At 39.3% G+C, this 21,635-nt stretch overlaps 1 protein-coding gene across 1 annotated transcript in view; it reads right to left on the bottom strand.

Moving 5' to 3' along the window:
- MDN1 (midasin AAA ATPase 1) overlaps positions 1–21,635 on the bottom strand; it is a 148,866-nt gene that overhangs the window by 105,478 nt on the left and 21,753 nt on the right. The window contains exons 10-26 of the mRNA XM_014544467.1: positions 21,010–21,200; positions 20,289–20,370; positions 17,106–17,201; positions 15,402–15,514; positions 14,506–14,654; positions 13,242–13,302; positions 10,989–11,200; positions 10,159–10,262; positions 8,047–8,191; positions 7,449–7,545; positions 4,886–4,999; positions 4,204–4,351; positions 3,826–3,936; positions 2,227–2,378; positions 1,536–1,714; positions 745–953; positions 350–496 (exon numbers count right to left, since the gene is read on the bottom strand). Coding sequence (XP_014399953.1) covers positions 350–496; positions 745–953; positions 1,536–1,714; positions 2,227–2,378; positions 3,826–3,936; positions 4,204–4,351; positions 4,886–4,999; positions 7,449–7,545; positions 8,047–8,191; positions 10,159–10,262; positions 10,989–11,200; positions 13,242–13,302; positions 14,506–14,654; positions 15,402–15,514; positions 17,106–17,201; positions 20,289–20,370; positions 21,010–21,200 — 2,310 coding nt within the window. The remainder of the gene's footprint in view (positions 1–349; positions 497–744; positions 954–1,535; positions 1,715–2,226; positions 2,379–3,825; positions 3,937–4,203; positions 4,352–4,885; positions 5,000–7,448; positions 7,546–8,046; positions 8,192–10,158; positions 10,263–10,988; positions 11,201–13,241; positions 13,303–14,505; positions 14,655–15,401; positions 15,515–17,105; positions 17,202–20,288; positions 20,371–21,009; positions 21,201–21,635) is intronic.

Genomic DNA, 21,635 nt, shown 5'->3' on the forward strand with positions numbered 1-21,635 from the left:
CCCAGTGCACAAATTTTGTGCACCGGGCCTCTAGTATCCATATTAAAAACAAAAACTGCAGTTTGTTTATGCCAAACGAACCTAAACAAAATGTTCCACTATCATCCACAAACAAAAAACAATCATCACATATAACTATCAGAAATTTTTTTTAACATATTAAATTGTTGACTTACAAAACACAGCCAAAAAACATTAATGGAATGCATCATTAAGACAAGATCCTTACTAAGTAAAAAGTAATAAATGGGTGATCTGCTGTTTCTACCCGAGTAACCTATCAAATTTGACCGAGTCTAATCAACACATTCCATTAGAAACTAAGTTCAGGGATGGAGAGATGATCTACCTGAAGGTCCAGCATGACTCTAACCAACTTGCTGCAGTAAGAGGGTGGCAAACTACACCGCTTGTGCAAGATTGTTTCCAACTCAGAACTTGGCAATTCATCAAAGTGCAATTCCACAAACCGATTCCTGAAGGCTCTGGAAAGCACCTAAGGAAAAAAAGCATTTGAGATATTGCTCTCCATAAGGTCAGTTTGGGCTCAAATAAACGCTTATAAAAATTTTTTAAAATTGTTTTAAAAAAGGAAAAGAAAGAAAGCTCCTACAAAATGGAGGCTCTGCTATTCACCACAAAAAAGAAAAACCCTTCAAAAGAGGTAAAAAATTTCAGTCTTTCCAAGAAAGATTTATGACTCGAGGCAGTAACAAGTAAGAGTAGGAGGGAAATGCTACACACCTTTCTGCCTCCATAAAGTCCTGGGGGATTCTGGGTAGCAAAGAGCATGAACCGAGGGTGTGCTTTAACAACTTCCTGTGTTTCTGTTATGAGCAATTCACGGTTATCATCTAGCAGTCTGTTCAGTGCCTCTAACACATCAGTAGGGGCCAAATTCAATTCATCTAAAATAATCCAGTAGCCCTTTCTCATAGCATCAATAAGAACACCTTGGAAGAATTAAACAGAGAATTAGTACATAAATTAGTCAAAAGTTGTATATAAATCAACAAATCCTAGGTTACTATTAAATTTCAAAGCAAACCACTCTCTGTAGTCATGCTCCCAAGTAATTTGTGATGTTGAATATCAAAAAAGCACAATTTTCCATTAAAATAGCCCTATTTCATACAGAAGGGGAGTCAAGGTTGACGAATATCACATTTCCAACTTATTTTTCCCCCTGCAGCTTAATTTTATTTATATCACCATATTTTTATATCAACCCTCAGCTTCCTTCTGTTCAGTGCTCACCCCATTCTCTTGAGACTCTAGGAAATGAAGTAGGAGTTCAACTACACTCTTCAAAATTTGGTGCTAGTCCCGCCTACAGTTGACAAGATTTCAGTGGGGCCCAAAGAGAGCTGGACCGTGAACCATCACTCCTTCACCACCACGCAGCTCAGGGAGAAAGAAAAACCAGCACAATGGGAGCAGTCCGTACGCCTCAACTGGAAAGGGTAAAGAATACTTGGGGAAATGGGTCTAAAAGAATGAACACCTACACACATGCAACAGAATAATAACCCTACCTTCTTTAAACACAAGCTTCCCTGAGGAATCAGATGTGTAACAACCGATGTACTCTTGAATATCCGTGTGTTCGTGATTATTGATACGCACACAGTGGTTACCAGTAGCTGCAGCCAGCCACCGGATCAGGCTGGTTTTACCAACTGATGTCTCCCCCTGAATCAGCACTGGATAAGTTCTTTAAAAGATCAGCCAACAAAGCAATTAAAGAAAAAAAGATAAAAACAAGAATTAATCAAGTAGTTTTTAAAAAGAATGACTATATCATTTAACATCATTATAAAAGAACATTTTTATATATCTATATACTACTAATGGAAATGTTTCTTAAGCCCTGGGAAATTTCTATATAAAAATGGTTCCTAAGAAAATACTAAGGAAAAATTCCAACCTCTATTGTACTAGTTGTGAGAAACAATAAGTGGGACTATCTGTTACTCACTTAATAAATAATGGGTGATGAGTATTCATCAACAAAATAATGAAAAGCAAACCTAAAAGATGGCCAAAATAATCTGAATCCATATTGTCCTCACTAAAGGTGCAACTAGAAAAAATGGTTTGTGCCAGAAGAAAAGTGACAGTTCACTTAGCCAATGAATAACAATAAAGCACTGAAAGTGAAGACTAGAAAGTCATCAATGTCTATGATGATAAAACTTCAGATCAGCAGAGGAAAGTTCCACATACCCTGCAGAGACCACTCGGACTATATCTCTCAGGTTCAGCTTGACGGAAGATGTGAGAATGTATGTCTCATCAATTGTAGGTTCCTTGTCTCCCATCGAAATCCAGTAGCCTTCAACCTGGATAAGCCGTCCTCCTTTGGGTTCTGGAATAGGCTGAAAGACACAAAAATTAAAGAAATAAGCCACAGTTCCATGGCAACTATGGCATTCTTTCAGATAGGGTGGTAAAGTGGGAAAAGAAGTTGTCACCAAGAATGCTACCCTGTTCTGGATGCTTTCAACATTAAAACCCATGGGTGAGATATGAAAATAAAATTACTTTGAGGAATGAGAACAAGATAATAACAAGTATAGGTTTTTAAATTCAGGTGGAGTTAGGTGAATATGGGGGAAAATTTGAACCAAAATAGTTTCTCAGTTTATGATTCAGTTCTCTTCTCTTGCCTATTAAAACCTCCACTCTGAAGTATATTGGTCAAAAACATGTATTTCATATAAACCATGTTCCCCAAAATAGGGCTAGTGCTGTACACAGGGGGGCTTTGCATTATTTCATCTGGATCCCCCGGAAGACTTTAAAAATAAAAGCGACACCACCACCACCCCCAAGAAGCTACTCTATTACAGATAACATTGTGGATAATACTGCAATCTTTTAAAGATAGGGTAAAAGCTATTAAGTTGATTTACTCAAAATTGCTATTTTTATGGAACAAAATGCTTAGTGGTCAGGTTTATAACTATGAAAAAGTGCTCTTCCAGTACACTTAGTCCCGACTAGAAGCTACACTCTACTGAGGCTAAGAAAGGAAACTACAGAACATTCTTATGAAATGGTCCCATTTATGTAATTTAACTAGATACATATTAGGATTTACATAGACAAATGTACACACATAAAACTGATTTTAGAGAGAGGAAGGGAGAGACACAGAGAGAAAGAGACACACACAGAGAGAAACATCAATGTGAGAGAGAAATCGGCTGCCTCCTGCACTCGTCCTGATCAGGGACCCAACCCACAACTCAAGTATGTGCCCTCACTGGGAATTGAACCTGCCACCTTTTGGTGTATGGAACCATTCTCCAACAAACAGCCACACCAGCCAGGGCCATTTATCAAATTTCAGATGGAAAGGACTGTCTACAAGGTTTAAATCTCCAAAGAGTAGGCTTATTGGGAAACTTTTCTGGTTTGTTAATCCTTCACCCAAGAATATATTTCCATTGATTTTTAGAGAGAGTGGAAGGGAGGGGGGAGAAATGGAAGAGAGGGAAGGGAAAGAGAGACATCAATGTGAGAGACACATTGATTGATTGCCTCCAGCATGTGCCCTGACCAGGGCTGAAGATCGAACCTGCAACCCAGGTACATGCTCTTGATTGGGAATCGCACACCAAGACCCTGCAGTGCTTGGGTTAAAGCTCTGATCACTGAGCAACACAAGCCAGGGCAGATTATTGGGAATGTTTACCATCTACGATTTAACTTTCTGAAATAGATTTATAATTAGAATCAAGATTTATAAAAAACCGAACAGTTCAAAATTTTATAATATAGCCTTTCATTTATTAAACAAGTCAAAACAAACAAACATACCTGCTTCAGCAAACTTTTAATACTGCCAGAGACAATGTGTTGACAAATAAGCTTCTGAACTATTGGGTGTGATGCCCTGTCAAGCTGTGTTAGGAAACCCAAACAAAAGCCCTAGGAAAAACACAGAGATACATAACACCAATTATTGCAGGACAACTTATTTCAAAAACAAAATGCCACCTTATGGGTGGGGCTGGTTTGCAGAACAACTTTTAATATCATGGTAGAAAAAAGGTTAGGGTAGCTCTGGTATAAAATATTCTGGGTAATCTGACTAAATGGAAAGTATAGCAAATTTGGAATATGCATCTCTACTCCCTCCTTCCCCATGGTGAGCCCATCCACAACACTACACCCAAACCCAGACTTTGGAAAGACCTCATAGAGCGAGCGCTGGATGTTGCTACACGGATTGGAGGCTGCAAATCGCAGGGCCCTGCAGAGAGTCCGAAGGCTGTAGTGAGGTCTATGGCCAGTCCCGTCCACCAATGTTCTCCCAGACTCTTTCCGCACATCTCTGTAGAAGCTACAAAAAGGATGCACTTCAGGTAATTTTTTAAAATTGATTTTTAAAAAGAAAAAGGGAGAGGGACTGAGGGGGGGAGGCATAGGGGGAGACAGAGAGAGAGAGATCAGCTGCCTCCTGCACACCCTCCCTCTCCCTTCCTCTCTGAAATCAGTAATAAAAATATTTTTTAAAAAGTTAGATGATGACAAGATGGAAAAAGTTTTAGACTGAAATATAAAGTGCAAGAAATTTATGACCAGCTACCACAAGATCAAATATAACCAAGTAAGTGTCACAGATAAAACCCAAGTTCTTATTCAAATGGGCTTTAACTGGAATATTTACAATCTATCTATATATTCTTTCTTTTATTAGGAAAATCCAAGAGATTTCATAAGGTTCCAACTTTAAAACAGACATGTAAATAATAATCTTTCCATTAGTTTTCTCCAGTTAGAAGCAAAAAGAAGAAAAAAGGAAACAATTATATGAATGAGACACACTTTTTATGTTCAGAGGAAAGGTTTATAATAGAACCTGGAAACCACCTACTTTATGATTCCTTGCACTGTGCTCTTGCTCACACTCAGTCCTTTCAGATAATCCACAATAAGAATTTGTAAGTCTTCTTTACTTTCCAGTTCTTCTACATAAAGTTCTGTAAACCTGTAAGACAATCATTATTATACTAGAGGCCCGATGCACGAAATTCATGCAAGGGGCTCAGCCCTTGCAGCCCCGGCTTCATCCAGAAGGTCGTCCAGATGACCATCCAGGTGGTCGTTCTGCTGTTCAGCCATTCGGTCAGTTTGCATATTATGCTTTTATTATTATAGATAATAACAATATTTAGAAAGTTAATACAACTATTCTGACAATAAAAAATGAAAAACAGAAGTCAAGTAAACTCATTTTAATTGTTTCTAATATAAAATATAACCCTTCCAACTTGAGATATAGACTGACCATACAAAATAAAAATTAATCTTTTACAAAAAATCTACCACTAATATACTCTGGTTTCTCTTCAGATCGCATAAATCTTTCGCCTTTTACAAAAATCTACCATTATTTCTTCTTGGATTGAAGTATTCTATTTATAGTCCTTACAACTACAAAAATAAGACTTATTTATCTTCATTTTCAGGTGTATTTCATCATAAGTACATGTAATAAAAAATACCTAGAATAGTTTGACTCAGTGGTTGGGGCGTTGGACCGAGGACCAAGGGGTCGCCAGTTTGATTCCCAGTCAAGGGCACATAAAAAACATCCTCACTCCTTAGGTAAGGATTAAAAAACAAAACACAAAAGCACGTGGAACAAAAAAGGCCCCTCACAGTAAAAAATAAAATAGTTGCAGCAAAGGAAAATATATAATTGTAGTTTATAAATTTTTCTTAAGATGCTTTTATTACTGTAATAATGGGAGCAGGGCCCAGCCGGCGTGGCTCAGTGATTTGAGCATCGACGTATGAACCAGGTCAAGGTTCGATTCTCAGTCAGGACACATGCCTGGGTTGAAGGTTCCCCAGTTTGGGGCATGCAGGAGGCAGCCGATCAATGATTCTCTCTCATCATTTTTCATCGCTCTTTTCCTCTCCCCTCCTCTCTGAAATCAATAAAAGTGTATTTAAAAAAATGGGAGCCCTAGCCGGTTTGGCTCACTGGATAGGGCATCAGCCTGTGGAGTGAAGGGTCCCAGGTTCAATTCGGGTCAAGGGCATGTACCTTGGTTGCAGGCACATCCCCAGTAGGGGGTGTGCAGGAGGCAGCTGATCGATGCTTCTCTCTCATCGATGTTTCTAACTCTCTATCCCTCTCCCTTCCTCTCTGTAAAAAAATCAATAAAATATATATTTAAAAAAATAAAAATAAATGGGAGCAGAGATCTAATACAATTTTAACACTGTTTTAAAACATAAAACCCAACAAAAGGTTACCAATAATAAATAAGGTCATTTATCTTTTCCTAAGTGCTACATACATAAAACACCAATAACTAAGAACCTTGTTCATGTCAGTCAGTGCTTAATGATGAAAAGTGAAATTTAAAAGACCTTTTACAAATCATTGGCTTCATTCAAGAGGACTTTGCTGCTAACTTGCACTTATGCTATTATACTGTTACTAGAGGCCCCGTGCACAAAATTCATGCACTGGTAGGGTCCCTAGTGGCTGCCGGCTGCCGGCCGGATACTCCCTCCCTTGAGGGGGCCACCTGCAGCAGCCGGCTGCCAGGGCCTCCCTCCCTTCCCCTGGCTGGCCCAGCCACTGCCCCCCTGGTCAAACTCCCAGAAGAACTCTGGTCGAGGGGACAATTTGCATACTACGCTTTTATCATATAGGCCTAGAGGCCCAGTGCACGAATTCATGCATGGGTGGGGTCACTGGGCCTGGCCGGCTAGGGGGAGGGACTGCAGGAGGTTGGCCAGCCATGGGAGGTTGGCTGTGGGAGCGCACTGACCACCAGGGGGCAGCTCCTGCATTGAGCATCTGCCACCTGGTGGTCAGTGCGTTGTCATAGTGATTGGTCGACCAGTCGTAATGGTCACTTAGGCTTTTACATATATAGATAAATATCATTATGTGAACTTTTTCTAATAGCCACAAGGCTATTTGAAGAAGGAAACATTTTTGTTTGCAACAATATCATGAACCATTAAGTGCCATACTAACAACCCAAAGGAAAAATTCTCCAGTGTTCTGGAGTTTTCCATATTTCTACTGCCTATATAAACTAAAGGAATAAGACAAGGAAAATTCTCTATCTGTGGTCAAAAATTTTTAAGCATTGTTACGGGGTTTGGTTATGTTTATATTACCAATCAATAAATAATAACTTTTTATTTTTTTTAAATATATTTTTATTGATTTCAGAAAAGGGGGGGAGTGAGAGAAAGAGACAAAAATCAATGAGAGAGAATCATTGATTGACTGCCTCCTGCATGCCCCCTACTGAGGATCGAGCTTGCAATCCAAACATGTACCCTTGACCAGAATTGAACCCGGGACCCTTCAGTCCACAGACCAATGCTCTATCCACTGAGCCAAACCAGGTAGGGTAAGAAGAACTTTTTCAAAAGCCTCCAGGAATCAGGCCATGTCTCCTTACCTGTTTCTTATTCCTGGTGGGAGATTTCTTTTGCCCACATCAGTTGCTGGATTCATACAGGCAAATAAACGAAAGTCAGGATGACGAACCAGTGGTTCTGTTAAGAGAAAATTATAAATTCTCAACAACTTGTAAAATTAAGTCATCAGCCACAGGTCCCTAGGGGAAGACTAACTCCATAAGAACCCAGGTGAAACAAAACACTGCCTCAGGCTCAACAAAGTTGTTACTGGCTGTTCAAACCTTCCCTGCCTTTTCTGAAATCAGTTTCCAGACCGATGAACACTACTTAATCTTATGCTGCCATTCCACTATCTTTTATAGGTTCATTGTTGTTTATGTCTTATCACCTGTTCCAGTATCTAGTTTCCCACTAATTGTGCAAGTCTATTACCCACTACCCAAATGCCTTGACAAATTACTGTATTCTTTGAATTCCCCATACCATCTAACAATAGGACATTTACAGAAAATAAATATCTATGGAATAAACAAATCCAATTGGATGGCCCATGTAATCCACCTAACTAATAGATTCTTACTCTAAAGAGGCCAAAGACCTGGCAGCAAGTCAGACCCCAAGGGGCTCAAGTCCTACCTGTGTCCCCTCGATCCAGCAACACCAGGGAGCCAGAAGAGCCTTCGAGCAAACCACTGAGACATTCTAATGTTTCTGGAGCAGCCAGATTAATCTCATCCAACAAGATCCACTCTCCTTTCTTTACAGCCTGAGCTAATGTACCCTAGAAGAAGATAAAGTATAACCTGATGAATTATGCCCTAAATACCAAATTGCTGCCAGCTGAGTGCCAGAGGTAAGACCAAGTTAACTTTTTCAAATGTTTAAAAGGATCAAGGGAATATCTTTGAGCCTAACAGTGAGATACAATAAACTAGATCATCTCATTATATAGATGTGAGATAAATGATAGCAATGTATTCAAGTATTTAAAGGTACCCAGATGGCCCTGGCTGGGTGGCTCAGTTGGTTAAAGCATCATCTCAATATGCTAAGGTTGTGTGATCTCTGGTCAGGGTACATGCAAGAAGCAACCAATGAATGCATAAATAGGTGGAATAACAAATTAATATTTCTCTCTCTCTCTACCTCTAAAATCAATTTTTTTTTAAAAAGGGTACCCAGATGGTTATTAAAAGCACTCAACACTACCTCTAAAATCAATTTTTTTTAAAAAAAGGGTACCCAGATGGTTATTAAAAGCACTCAACATAAATATAGGGTTAAGCTCTGAATATACCACAATCAGATAAAGGACTAAATCAAAGATGTGTAGTGGTTGTAATATGTAGCCTTTCACAGTTGTTGAAGAATATCACAATGAATCTTTCCTAACTCTTCTCTACCGATTTTGTCTCAAAGTTCTATTCCAAGAGTAATAAAAAATAAATCTTACAGTTAATACATCAAAAACTGAACTGTTTTACTGTTATTAAAATGCTTTATACAAGCCCAAGCCAGTTTGGCTCAGTGGATAGAAATCGGCCTGCGGACCGAAGGATCCCAGGTTCGAGTCCAGTAAAGGGCCCATAATCTCGGTTGCAGGTTCCTCCCTGGCCTGGGCCCTGGTCAAGGCGTGTGCAGGAGGCAACCAATCAATATGTTTCTCTCACATCGGTATTTCTCTCTGTTTTTTCCCTCTCTCTTCCACTCTCTATAAAAATCAATGGAAAAACATCTTCGGGTGAGGATTTAAAAAAAAATAAAATAAAAAAAGCTTTATACTTTTGTTTTCATAATAATCCTGACAAATTATCTACAAATTTAATTTTTTTAAAAAGAACAGCCCTGGTCAGTGTTGCTCAGTCGGCTGGGCATCATCCCAAGCACAGAGAAGTTGCCGGTTTGATTACCAGTGAGGGCACATGCCCGGATTGCAGGCTCCATCCCCGGTAGTAGGCATACAGGAGGTAGCTGGTCGATGTTTGCCTGTCTGCCTGTCTGTCTCTCTCTCCCTTTCTCTAAAAATAAACTATTCTTTTAAAAAAAAGAACAAATGTATTAAACTCCAGTGTAATGCTAAGTCATGAAATAGGTTTAAATCCTACTTTGGAGAGCACTTGACATTTTAATTGGTTATTTTAGAAATAATCATAGCAAGATTAAACACTAATGACCAAATTTCCTATATAGATGGGACATATGGTTGAGTGACCTTCTCTCACACCAAAACACCGTCTCAAGTAAGATTCCTACCTGTCTTAGGGTATGGCCTAAAAAAGTGTCACAGAAACAAATTTTAAAAAGAAAAATTTTAAAAGCTTAGGTCATGAACCTTTAATTACACTGATGTTTCCTACGGGGTCACAGGACAGAAAACAGCAGAGCTACCCATTTGAATAAAAAATGGGGCCTAAAGTGGATGGACCCAAACCTAGCGGGCTTGCTCTCCTCACACCATCACACACACAGAGCCAGGAAACAATAAAGAGTTCAGCAGCTGTCCTCAACTTCCATCTTTAAAAATAATAGTGTTAAAAATAATAATAATAGTTTACCAAGACTATAATCTCAATAAAGAACATTTTTCAAAACTTTCCCCCAATACATTATTTCAATTAAGTGTTTAAGTCTTGAGCAGCAAGCACTAAAAATATCAACATGAAGAGAATACAAAATAGAAGCCAGTCTAAAACTTGCATTTTGCATCAAATCAACAGTCCCTTAACCTTAATAACTAAAGCAAAATACCTCTACAAATGCAAACAACAGGGCATTTTCAGTCATTTTCATCTGTTGTTGGGCATGGTCGAGTCTAAGACCAAAAGCTTCCCATTTCTCTTTCAGAAGTAACCCTAGAAAGGAATAAAGACAATAATTTAACCTACATTTTGAATTGTACTATGTATAACTTAAACACACAAAAAACAAATATCTTAGTATTAAAAATGTAAGTCCAGCCCTAGCTGGTTTGGCTCAGTAGATAGAGCGTCGGCCTGTGGACTGAAGGGTCCCGGGTTCAGATCCAGTCAAGGGCACATGCCTGGGTTGTGGGCTCAATCCCCAGTGGGGGCAAGCAGGAGGCAGCCGATCAATGATTCTCTCTCATCATTGATGTTTCTATCTCTCTCTCCCTCTCCCTTCCTCTTTGAAATCAATAAAAATATATATATATATTTTTTAAATGTAAGTCCAAACACTTGCTAAGTGCTAGCCACTATACTAGTTAACTCACTCATATGCACATGTACACGTACTAGTTAACTAATTTATCATCCCTCACAGCAACGCTTTGAAGTAGGTACTCCACACAGAGAAGAATAACTAAGCTACCAAAAGCCTCTTGGCTGTGGAATCAAGCTTCTTGGAAACCACCTCTTTTTTTAAGGAAATCTGATGATTCTTATGGAAACCATGCCTAGAATCATGGGAGCAGCAATACTTCAAAATTAGTCTTTTTTGCCCTTAGTCTTAGAAAACTCCAAGTTGCATTGCTTCACTCTTCTCCCCAAATCTTCTAATTCTGCTAATTAAGCCCCAGCCTCATGCCCTTTCACTAGTAGCCTTGGTCACATTCTTACCGGTTTCACTCTCTTTTCCATCCTTGTTGACAGCCGATTTGTGCACATGTTGCATTAGTCTGAGGAGATCATGCCACCGTTTCTGCCTGTAACAGGTCTGAATGTGCCCCAAGAACGTAAAGTTTTGCTTCTTGGAAAATGTCTGGACAAAGAGTTCCTCAAATGCCTCCCGTAAGGGTAGCCAAATAAGCTTGTGGTCCACTGGTTTGTAACTAAAACAAATGGTAAATGTGATTGAAAAACTACTGAAGACAATAGAACTTAAAAACCATAACTCAGAAAATAGGAATAGGTCTAAGATTTCATTTACTCAAAATCAGAAATACCAAAATATTTAAAATCTATGTTAAAGTTTTAAATTATGATGTATTTTCTGCACTGTGTTTAAAGGGCCTAAACTAAAGGTAAAGCATTATTAAAATTTTTGAAACTCATAGTTGGGCACTGAAAGGCCTGTCATTTATTTTACTAACATTTAAATAAACATCATTTATAGCAGCAGTCGCCAATCTTTCGGACCTCACAAACCACTGGTTGATGACCACTGCTCCAAAGGCTTCCTTAAACCAGCGGTCGCCAACCTTTCAGACCTCACGAACCACCAGTGGTCCGCGGACCACAGGTTGGAAACCGCTGATTTATAGGACTCAATGATAAAAACTTATTTTATTAAGATCAACCAAAAACTTTTCAGGATATTTTAGAAAAAAAATACAACAATATCTGAAACTGATTTACATAAGCAAAATAAACTCAGTTCATGCCTTCTCAATTGAGGGAGGAAAGGTTCTGCTCCCAAGAGATAAATATAGGCAAAAGAAACTTAAATGTTGCAATGGTTTGTGACCTTCCACAGCTCAACATTTTATTCCACAGTATTTATTCTTTTAAAAAATATTTTTATTTATTTTTTAGAGAAAGAGGAAGGGAGAGGGAGGGAGGAATGGAGGGAAAGAGAGAGAGACAGAGACATCGATGTGAGAGAAACATTGATCGCTTGCCTCCCATACACAACCTGACCAGGGATCGACCCACAACCTGTATATGTGTCCTGACCAGGAATCAAACCAATGACCTTTTGGTGCACGGACAACGCTCAATCAACTGAGCCACACCAGCCAGACACTTTGGGAACCCTGCTGTATAATGGTTCATAGTTTGAATCACCAGCTTGCCCAGGTGTCAGGTTGGTTCCCATTGAGTAGGTATCTGTGTTATAGTTCATTTTTGTTTTTTCTTTTGTGAAATGTATGTATGATTGCTCATTTTTAATCACTTGAAATATGTATTGACTTAAGTGTTTCAGCCACTGTGTTCAGCTTTAAATGAATGGACACTTCTCTTAAGGAGTTCAGTCTAATTTGAAACAGTAAGCCACTTCTTTCATTTACAAATTCAATACACTGAATCAATGAATAGTTGTAATGATTATGACAGCTAACTCTTTACATTTTTTTAAAAATAAAACTGGTATGTGGCACTCATGTGCCAGATACTAAACTGAATCCTTTATCTGTATTAACCCACTTGGCATTCTTAACAACCAAATTCTCCAAGTGTATGTACGTAAGTTTTCTTTTGATAACTGATGCTAACCTAATACCAAAAAAAAAAAATGGATATATATTTTCATCAAGTTAGCACCAAAACAAAATTCCAGTATCACACTGATCCCAATCTTTTGTATGATCAATTGGATAAGGGCACAAATGAGCTCCCATGTACTTGCTACATTTAAACTACTTGCGCCTGGCTGGTGTGGTTCAGTGGTTGAGCATAAACCCATGAGCCAAGAAGTCACGGGTTCGATTCCCGGTCATGGCACATGCCCGGGTTGCAGGCTCGGTCCCCAGTAGGGGGCATATAGGAGACAGCCGAATAATGTTTCTCATCGATGTTTTTATCCCTCTCCCTTCCTCTCTCTCTCTAAAAATCAATAAAAACATACATTTTGAATAAGCAATTGCACACACAAAAAATATTAGTTTATATGCTTATCTCCTTTTCTCCCTCCCACTTTCAGTATGATCTTCGAGAATCAGAACTCAAGTGTTCTTTAAACTGCAGAAAAACATCGATATACACAAGAACGCCTCAATAAATTTCAATAACTACCCTGCAGGGGAAAGGAAGGGTAGAGGTGGAAGACTTCGAACATTTTTCCAAGGCAAGCTTTGAGCTTTGTAAGAGAACAGTATTTCCTACCTCAAGCAGGGAACATAAAATAAGAAAACAATTATAAGCCACACTTACCCTCCAAGCAAGTCTGCAGTGTCACTCTGTTGATTCATATTGACAACCCTCAAACGGTGGCCTTTAAAAAAGAAAGGGCAAAAGGGTCAGTCCAAAAATTTCAAGACTGATAAAATCCAGTGAGATTCTTAAGGATGTGCAGATATGGGCATGGGGCAAATCTTTAAATGTGCATTCGCTCTGAAATAAGCCAGTCAGAGAAAGATAAATATCACATGACCTCACTCATTTGTGGAATATAATGAACAATATAAATTAATGAACAAAATAGAACCAGAGACATAGAAGCATCAAACAGACTATCCAACCTATGAGGGAAGGTGGAGGATGAGGGGGTAAGAAATCAACCAAAGGCCGAAACCAGTTTGGCTCGGTGGATAGAGCATCGGCCTGCAGACTGAAAGGTCCCAGGTTCAATTCCGGTCAAGGGCATGTACTTGGGTTGCGGGCACATCCCCAGTGGGAGATGTGCAGGAGGCAGCTGATCGATGTTTCTTTCTCATCGATGTTTCTTACTCTCTATCTCTCTCCCTTCCTCTCTATAAAATATACTTTAAAAAAAAAAAAAAAGAAAGAAATCAACCAAAGAACTTGTATGCATGCATATGAGCATAACCAATTGACAAAGACAGTAGGGGGGTGAGGCATGTGCTGGGGGGTGGGAGCAGCCAGGGAAAAGGTCAATGGGGGAAAAAGCAGCCTCATGTAATACTTTAAACAACAAAGAATTTAAATTAGAAAATAATAAATAATAAATGTGCATTTGCGCTGATCCTCTCATTTTATAACTTTTAGGATTCTAAAATTTCACCTAACCCTGAGAGATATGTATAAGATGATTCACTGTATATTACTGCTCTAGCATCAGATAACTAAAAACCACAAAAATCCTTTAGTAAGTCAATGTCTACAAATTAGAATGAAATAAATGCTCAGTGTGGAATATTATTTAGCCATCAGAATAGAAATGAGACAGTTGTTTTTAAAAATATCCAATTTGCTTAACTAAATGCAATACACAGAGCACAACTCCATGTTTCAAAACGAACCCACAAATTCATATGTAGATGCATTTGTAGACCATAGAGCAGAACAAAAAAAGGTTAATGCCAATCTGTTAACAGTGTTTATTTCTAGGGAAAGTGGAGTGGTGGCACTTTTTTATATCCAGTGTTTTGTTGACTTTATTTTCAGAAGAAAACAAAGGCAGTCAGTGTGAAATGTGTATTTTTCTGGGGGCAGAATCCTTGCCCCTAGGAGTTACCTGTCATGTGAGCCAAATACTGTACAGTAGAGGTTTTGCCAGTCCCGGTCTCTCCTACCAGCAATACTGGTTCTCCTTTGCTAACACACACAGCAAGCTGCTCAATAAGAACAGAGGATGGCCTCGTAGCAGCAAAAGTAAACTTCTCCCTGAGAAGGGGAAAGTAAGCAAGCAGTTAAGAAAAGCAGGCTACAAGCTTCTCTTAGTGGTGCTTTGAAGAGCCAGATTTTCTAGATTCAACAAATAAGAATGAGAAGACAACTGAGAGTAACGGTCTTCATGCTCTAATCAGTGGTCGGCAAACTGCGGCTCACGAGCCACATGCGGCTCTTTGGCCCCTTGAGTGTGGCTCTTCCACAAAATACCAACTTCTGCACATGGGCCACGAAGTTTCAATCGCACTGTACGTGCACACCCGCACGTGGTATTTTGTGGAAGAGCCACACTCAAGGGGCCAAAGAGCCGCATGTGGCTCGCAAGCCACAGTTTGCTGACCACTGCTCTAACAGATATCCTTACAACATATGAAATGCAAAACTCATTCGTTCTACAAACACTGAGTACACATGTGGCACTTTACCAGGCTCTGGCGATTCAGATCACCAATAAGATAAGACAATATACTGGGTACGTTATCTTAAGCAAATTACTTAACTTCTCTTAGCCTCAGTTTCCTCACCTGTAAAACGTGGATAGTAATAGTTACTAGTTGTAGTGGGTTGAATAGTCTTCCCCCAAAATTCGAGTTCCATAGAACATACTTTGGGAAAACACCTTACCATCCTATTCACTGGAGCGATCACAGTTCAGATACATGTTTAGTCAAAGGGGCTGAACTAGACCTTCTATCAAGTTCGTAACTCCATAGTTCTCATATACGTAGGAACCCTATTTACCTCTGTATGTGAACAGCCTCACTTTGTTTCCGTAGAAGCCGCACTCGACCCACTTGCACATCTAGCTCATTGATCACAATTTCTGGTTTATAAAGTTGACAGAAGAATTCAACCTATGGGAAAGTAAAGATTTTACCTAAGTAACATTTTGATTCCTCTTCTAACATTTCCTCATCCATGAGGCTTACTGTGACCCTCTAATTAGTCCTTTACTAAGAGGTGCTTTGTACTTCCAAGACAGGCAAGTTAGCTTTTAATTACTTTATATTTTAATTTTTAAAATTTCTAATGTTTTTTTTAAACACTGGTTATGAATGTTTCCCTATAATAGCACTTTTTATTCATTCAAATAAACCTACTTAGAGAGCTGCCTATATCTAAAGTGAACACAGACATACCCCAATAGAGCAAACAGAAACTCTACTAAAAGATATGAAAAATAATCAAAGTAATTTTTCTTCAGCTATGCCTTCTTCTGTTTTAAATTTCTAACATAATGCAAGAAACACTGACCTGAATAAACTATGGTACATCTAACTACAGCCAAAGCAGAAAGAGTAGCTGTGACACAGGCTCCAGAGCATCTACCCAGCTGCCATTTCTTTCTCATCATTGTCCTCAACCCAAAGAACCCAGATTTTGATCAGGCTCGGGAGGGTGAGAGGGGCAAAGTACTCAGGGAAGATAAACCCCTCTTTAATCAAAAGGGATGAATCCTGACCAATCAAAGCCAATGGTGTTACTTGCATTTCTCTTGCCTACTATAATTTTATTGCTTAAGCCCCTTTAAGTAGGTGTAGTGTTACTTGCAGCCAAAACCATCTCAACAGTTTCAGAAGCCTAAGGAACACCTCTAACTGGTTCCATTCCTGACACAGGGTTTTTTGAGTCATCATTTATTTGGGAATGCCAGATATCTGCCTCTAGATGGGCCCCAGATACTTCTCCAGTAACCAACACCACTGCTAAAAGGCTCTCCCCTCTAAACACACATATTTTGATATAAAACAAGAATGGCAAAAAATATTAACAATGTCAGCAAGGAACCCAAGTAATGTATACACAGATGTTCACTGAGACTATTCTTTTAAACTTTTCCCATGTTTGAAGATATTAGTAATAAAGAGCTGGAAAAAATCTACTTGTGCATAAAACTATAGAGATGTTACTAAGACACAGTTCCAGTCCTAAATCCATAATCTACAGAATAACATGCTCATTAAAACAGTGCAGAATAGCCTGCCCAGCACGGCTTAGTGGTTGAGCGTCGACCTATGAATCAGGAGGTCACGGTTCAATTACCGGTCAGGGCACATGCCCAGACTGTAGGCTCAATCGCAAATAAGGGGCGTGCCAGAAGCAGCCGATCAATGATTCTCTCTCATCACTGATGTTTCCATCTCTCTCCCCCTCTCCTTTCCTCTCTGAAATCAATAAAAATATATTTAAGAAACAACAATAGTGGAGAATAAGGCACACATGTGATATAGGACACCAGGAAGCTCACTTTAAGAATGTCGAGCACATGGAGAACTACTTACATAGGAAGTAGTGAGAGCTTTATGGCCATGAGAGGCAGCAATGAAACTAGCAATTTTGATAGAGGCAGCAGTTATTACAAAAGCTGTTCCAGGTAAGACCAGAGACCAGCAAGTAAGCTAAATACCCCAGCTTCCTTTCAACAGGAAAGCAAAAATAGCATACCTTTTTCTTGGAAATGTTCAATTTGCTTCCAATGACTTCTGCCATTTTCAATTTGCTTGTATGCTTGGAAAGCATTGCTGTGAAACAGTCCAGAGCCTATTAAAATAAGTAAGGTAAGTGCCACTGATGTTTAAAATAATACATTAATAACAGAGTGTCAATCTCTTGGCCACAAAAGGGAGGAACATAAAATCCAGCAGGAACATTTCTGCAAATCTAAGAAGAGTCCAAATAAGATACCAGTGCTAGACACAGGGACCTTGCCATTATAGAGGCAGGACACAAATGTGAAGGCTTTACTATCATTGTACTGGTTAATTAGGGGAGGGAAACAAAACAAAATAAAAGAAACTCATTCAGGTAAAAATAGCAATAAGTGTTCATCATCAGGTGTATGGTCCACAGGGAAACTTATTCTCAGACAGTGGAAGCAATACCAAAACATTACTTTCTAGCTGGAAAGGAAAACTCCTGGTAGGCAATAAAGGAATCCATTGCCTTACTTTAACTCAATACTCAACCTTAGCAACTACTTATAGGCCAACCAGGTATGTATCTTCTGATGTAATACAATAAAAAGTACTTATCACCACCAAAAATGGATTCTACTCCCAAAAAAGTTGAATTTTAATACCTCAAGCACTTTGTTAAACATATTTACAAGAGAGAAGACCGATAACATGACAAGGGAAAGGATACTATGAGTGTGGCAAAATGAAGAATAGATAACAGATCCTCAGGTAATATCATTTTGTTCAACATCATTTCATTATGATGTTGATGTGAAAAAAATAATCAATTCTGGTTGGGGCCACTGTCTGTGTGGTTTGACCCATGTCCGTGTGGGTTTTCTCCCACATCCCAAAAATGTGCATTTAGTAAGTTGAGCCTGAGTGAGTGTGTGTGAACGCACCCTATCCTGAAGGATGTGCTGTCCAGCGTCAGGTCCTGTCTTGCACCCAGAGCTGCTGAGAGAAGCCACCCATGACCCTGAACTGGAATAAGTGGGTTGGAAAATAATTATCTTGCTTATAAATCTTCTTACATGTATGTATAGCTCATTTACTTCAATGTTTAATATTAAAAGTGTTTGAGATCTTTATTAAGAAGTTTGTGACCAGAAGTATGTTGTACAAACTTAACTCTTAGTCTATGATAAAACTGGTTTCATTATCTGTCATTTTGCTTTAAGTTGCCATTTCCAAAAACCTATCAACGACATTAAGTGAGGACTTACTGTATCTGGTTCTGCCACCATCAAGTATATTATATCAATAAACATCACACAAGCATTTAAATAAGAGAGAATGTATCTGGTCTTTGTCCCTAATTCCTGGCACAGAGCTTCAATAACCCTTGGAATGACCAGGAATAAGGAGTATCTTTTGTTCTTTACTAGACCCTCTGAACCATACCAGAGTTTATTCTCTGGATGAGGCCCTTAGATAGTTTAAAGGTAAAGCTGGCCAGGCCAATAAGGCCAAAGTCTGATTGGAGGGTTGAAACTTTCACCTCTACCCTCAAGCTCTGCAGAGGGTAGAGGGGCTAGAGACTGAGCTCAATCACATAGCCAATCTATAATAATAAAAGCATAATATGCTAATTAGACCGGACAGCCGATCGACCTTCTGGATGAAGCCGCAGCGGCAGGGGCCGAGGCAGAGGCGTTTAGGGGTGATCAGGCACGTAGGCAGGCGAGCAGTTAGAGGCGATCAGGCAGGCAGGCGTTTAGGGGTGATCAGGCACGTAGGCAGGCGAGCGGTTAGGGGTGATCAGGCAGGCAGGCAGAGTGGTTAGGGGCAATCAGGCAGGCAGGTGAGGGATTAGGGGTGATCAGGCCGGTAGGCAGGCGAGACGTTAGGAGCCAGCAGCAGTGGGACATCCCCCGAAGGGTCCCGGATTGCAAGAGAGTGCAGGCCGGGCTGAGGGACACACACAAACACACACACACACACACACACACACCAGTGCATGAATTTCGTGCACCGGGCCTCTAGCGACATAATGAGAACTAAACAAAATACTGGACATCCAAAGCTTGGAGAGCTTCCTCATTGGTAGACATAGTGATGTACCAGAAGATGGCATATCCTGACTCCACAAGAACAGAAGCTCCTGTACCTGGGACCTGTAAGACCTTGCCCTATGCATCTTTGTTCCTAAGTTATACCTTTCATATTAAAACTGTAACCTGCACTGAATTGTGCTTTCAATGAGTTCTGTGAGTCCATTACTGAACCTGAGAGCTTGTGGGAACCCTGAATTTATAGCTAGTAGGTCACAGTGTGGCTGGCCCCAGACACTTGCAGAACTAAAGAAGATAAAAGTACTCCTACCAACGTTACACTTTTATTTTAAAAGTACAAAACACGGTTACCTATAACACACATAAGAAATGCCGGAGAATGGAAAGAGTTCGCTGGAGAAGAATGAGATTAAAGGACTGGCACACTGCATGTCAGGGTTAGGCTGAGTTTAAATATACACTCCAAATGAGGTTTCTTTCTACTCAAAAGTAACTTTACCAACACAAAGAGATACTGCAAACCAAACTGGGTCACTATTCTCTCCTCAGTCCCAACTGACAGAAACCAGAGCACTTTATAATCAAAATTGGACATCTTAAGAAAACATATAACTACTTTTATTCTTAAGCAGGAGGGAACAAATCTGTGTTCTTATTGAATATGGCAGAGTTATAATTCAAAAGGGCTCTATTCTATAGGAAATGTGTTCCTTCCCACCCATAACATTTTTTCCCAAGCCCAGCATACAAGGTTATACTTTGCAACCTCCACATAAATTTATCTGGACTAAAATTAAAAGGCCCTACAACCCTACAAATCTAACATATAGACTAAGAAATTACATATAAGAATAAATATTAAACATCTTAGAAACACTTTATACTTTATAGCATTATCATCACTGTGAGATTTTTTTTTCATTTTACCTTTAATTTCAGTACCTGTTTTATTCTATCTCAAACTATACTTATTTGAACCACAAAACATCTATATGCTCAATTAGTCTTAAGGCAACATTAGTTCAGTTTTAACTAGCTAAGTATAATAACAATAACCACACAAAAGAAAAACTCTGATAGTAGTCAAGACACAGAAAATAACAATGGAAATCAACAGCCTGATAGAACACAGAGAAAATAAGAACACTGTAACTTACCTCATGAAAAATATGTAATGATGCTGATGAAGACAGACTATGAAAGCTATGGGCAATCCTATTACACCAATTCAGAAGATCCCTTTAAAAAAAAATCAAGAAATAAAAAACCATAGGCTAAAGACAACAAAGGCATCAGTTTATATGGTCCACTTAAGTCTGGGACACCTGATAACAACACCTCCTTTCTTCAGGCAATGTGAAGATAAACAGTGTCAGAGGAAGGAATAAGTGAGTGGTCCCAGTCCCTACCCCTACCAGAAAGTGACCTATCGCTCATTTCTCCCCCATCCATCCACACAAGTAGCAGGAGAAGAGGAGCAACTCTCAGAGGAAACTGCGGGAGTTGCCCATTTCTAATTCCCACTTCTCAAAGGGCAAGTCAACCATGGAGAATAGAGAGAAAAGGTACATAACTCAGTATGTACAGCAAAATACAAGGGTCTTATTTAAGACCACAAGTGTCACAAAGGCTATCCAGTGAAAAGAATTATCAGTAACTATTCCCCACTCTGGCTTTAAAAGTTATTTTTCAAAGCGAAAATAACATGACAAGTCTTCCTAACGAGTAACTAGACCTGAAAAAAGGATCTGACACCATGAAGCAGCCCAGAAGTCTAATTTCAAACCTGACCTCTTGTAAGCATAGTCCTAGCTGCTAAGAACTTTTGAGGGAAGCAGTTTTCAAAATATCAACTCAAAAAAGTGTTTAGTCCAGTACCTTAGAGACAATTCTCTTCCCTCAAGGCTTAGTCTTTTGTTTTCTGTTCTGGCTTCTGAAACTTCCTTAGGTACCTGTTCACATCCAACAGAACTATCACTCTGAGAGTGTTTCTCTCCAGTAAGCTGGGTGTAAATGTCAAGCAGGTGGTCAGTTACTGCCAACAGGCTGGGGTATCTGTTCTGAAGAACCTGACAGAGGGAGAAAAAAGCAAAGAAAATTTAGCAGTAGACACAGTGATTTTTAAAAACACATATAAACTGCTCCTGACACTAGTCAACCAAAAAATGTATAGCCCTATGAAATTTGTCATCTTTACCAAGGTATAAGAACTTCCCCCTTTTCCACAGCCCCTTCTCTCTCAAAGACTCTAATTTTTTTTCTACCCAGAACTCAGTTGTCCGGCAATCTCACCAGAGCTTAGGATGTAGAAGCCAGATAGGAAAAAAGTCTCTAAAGCAGTGGTTCTCAACCTTCTGGCCCTTTAAATACAGTTCCTCATGTTGTGACCCAACCATAAAATTATTTTCGTTGCTACTTCATAACTGTAATGTTGCTACTGTTATGAATCGTAATGTAAATATCTGATATGCAGGATGGTCTTAGGCGACCCCGGTGAAAGGGTC

This window comes from Myotis brandtii, unplaced genomic scaffold, assembly GCF_000412655.1.
Source record: "Myotis brandtii unplaced genomic scaffold, ASM41265v1 scaffold365, whole genome shotgun sequence".
In the NCBI taxonomy this organism is placed as follows: Eukaryota; Metazoa; Chordata; class Mammalia; order Chiroptera; family Vespertilionidae; genus Myotis; species Myotis brandtii.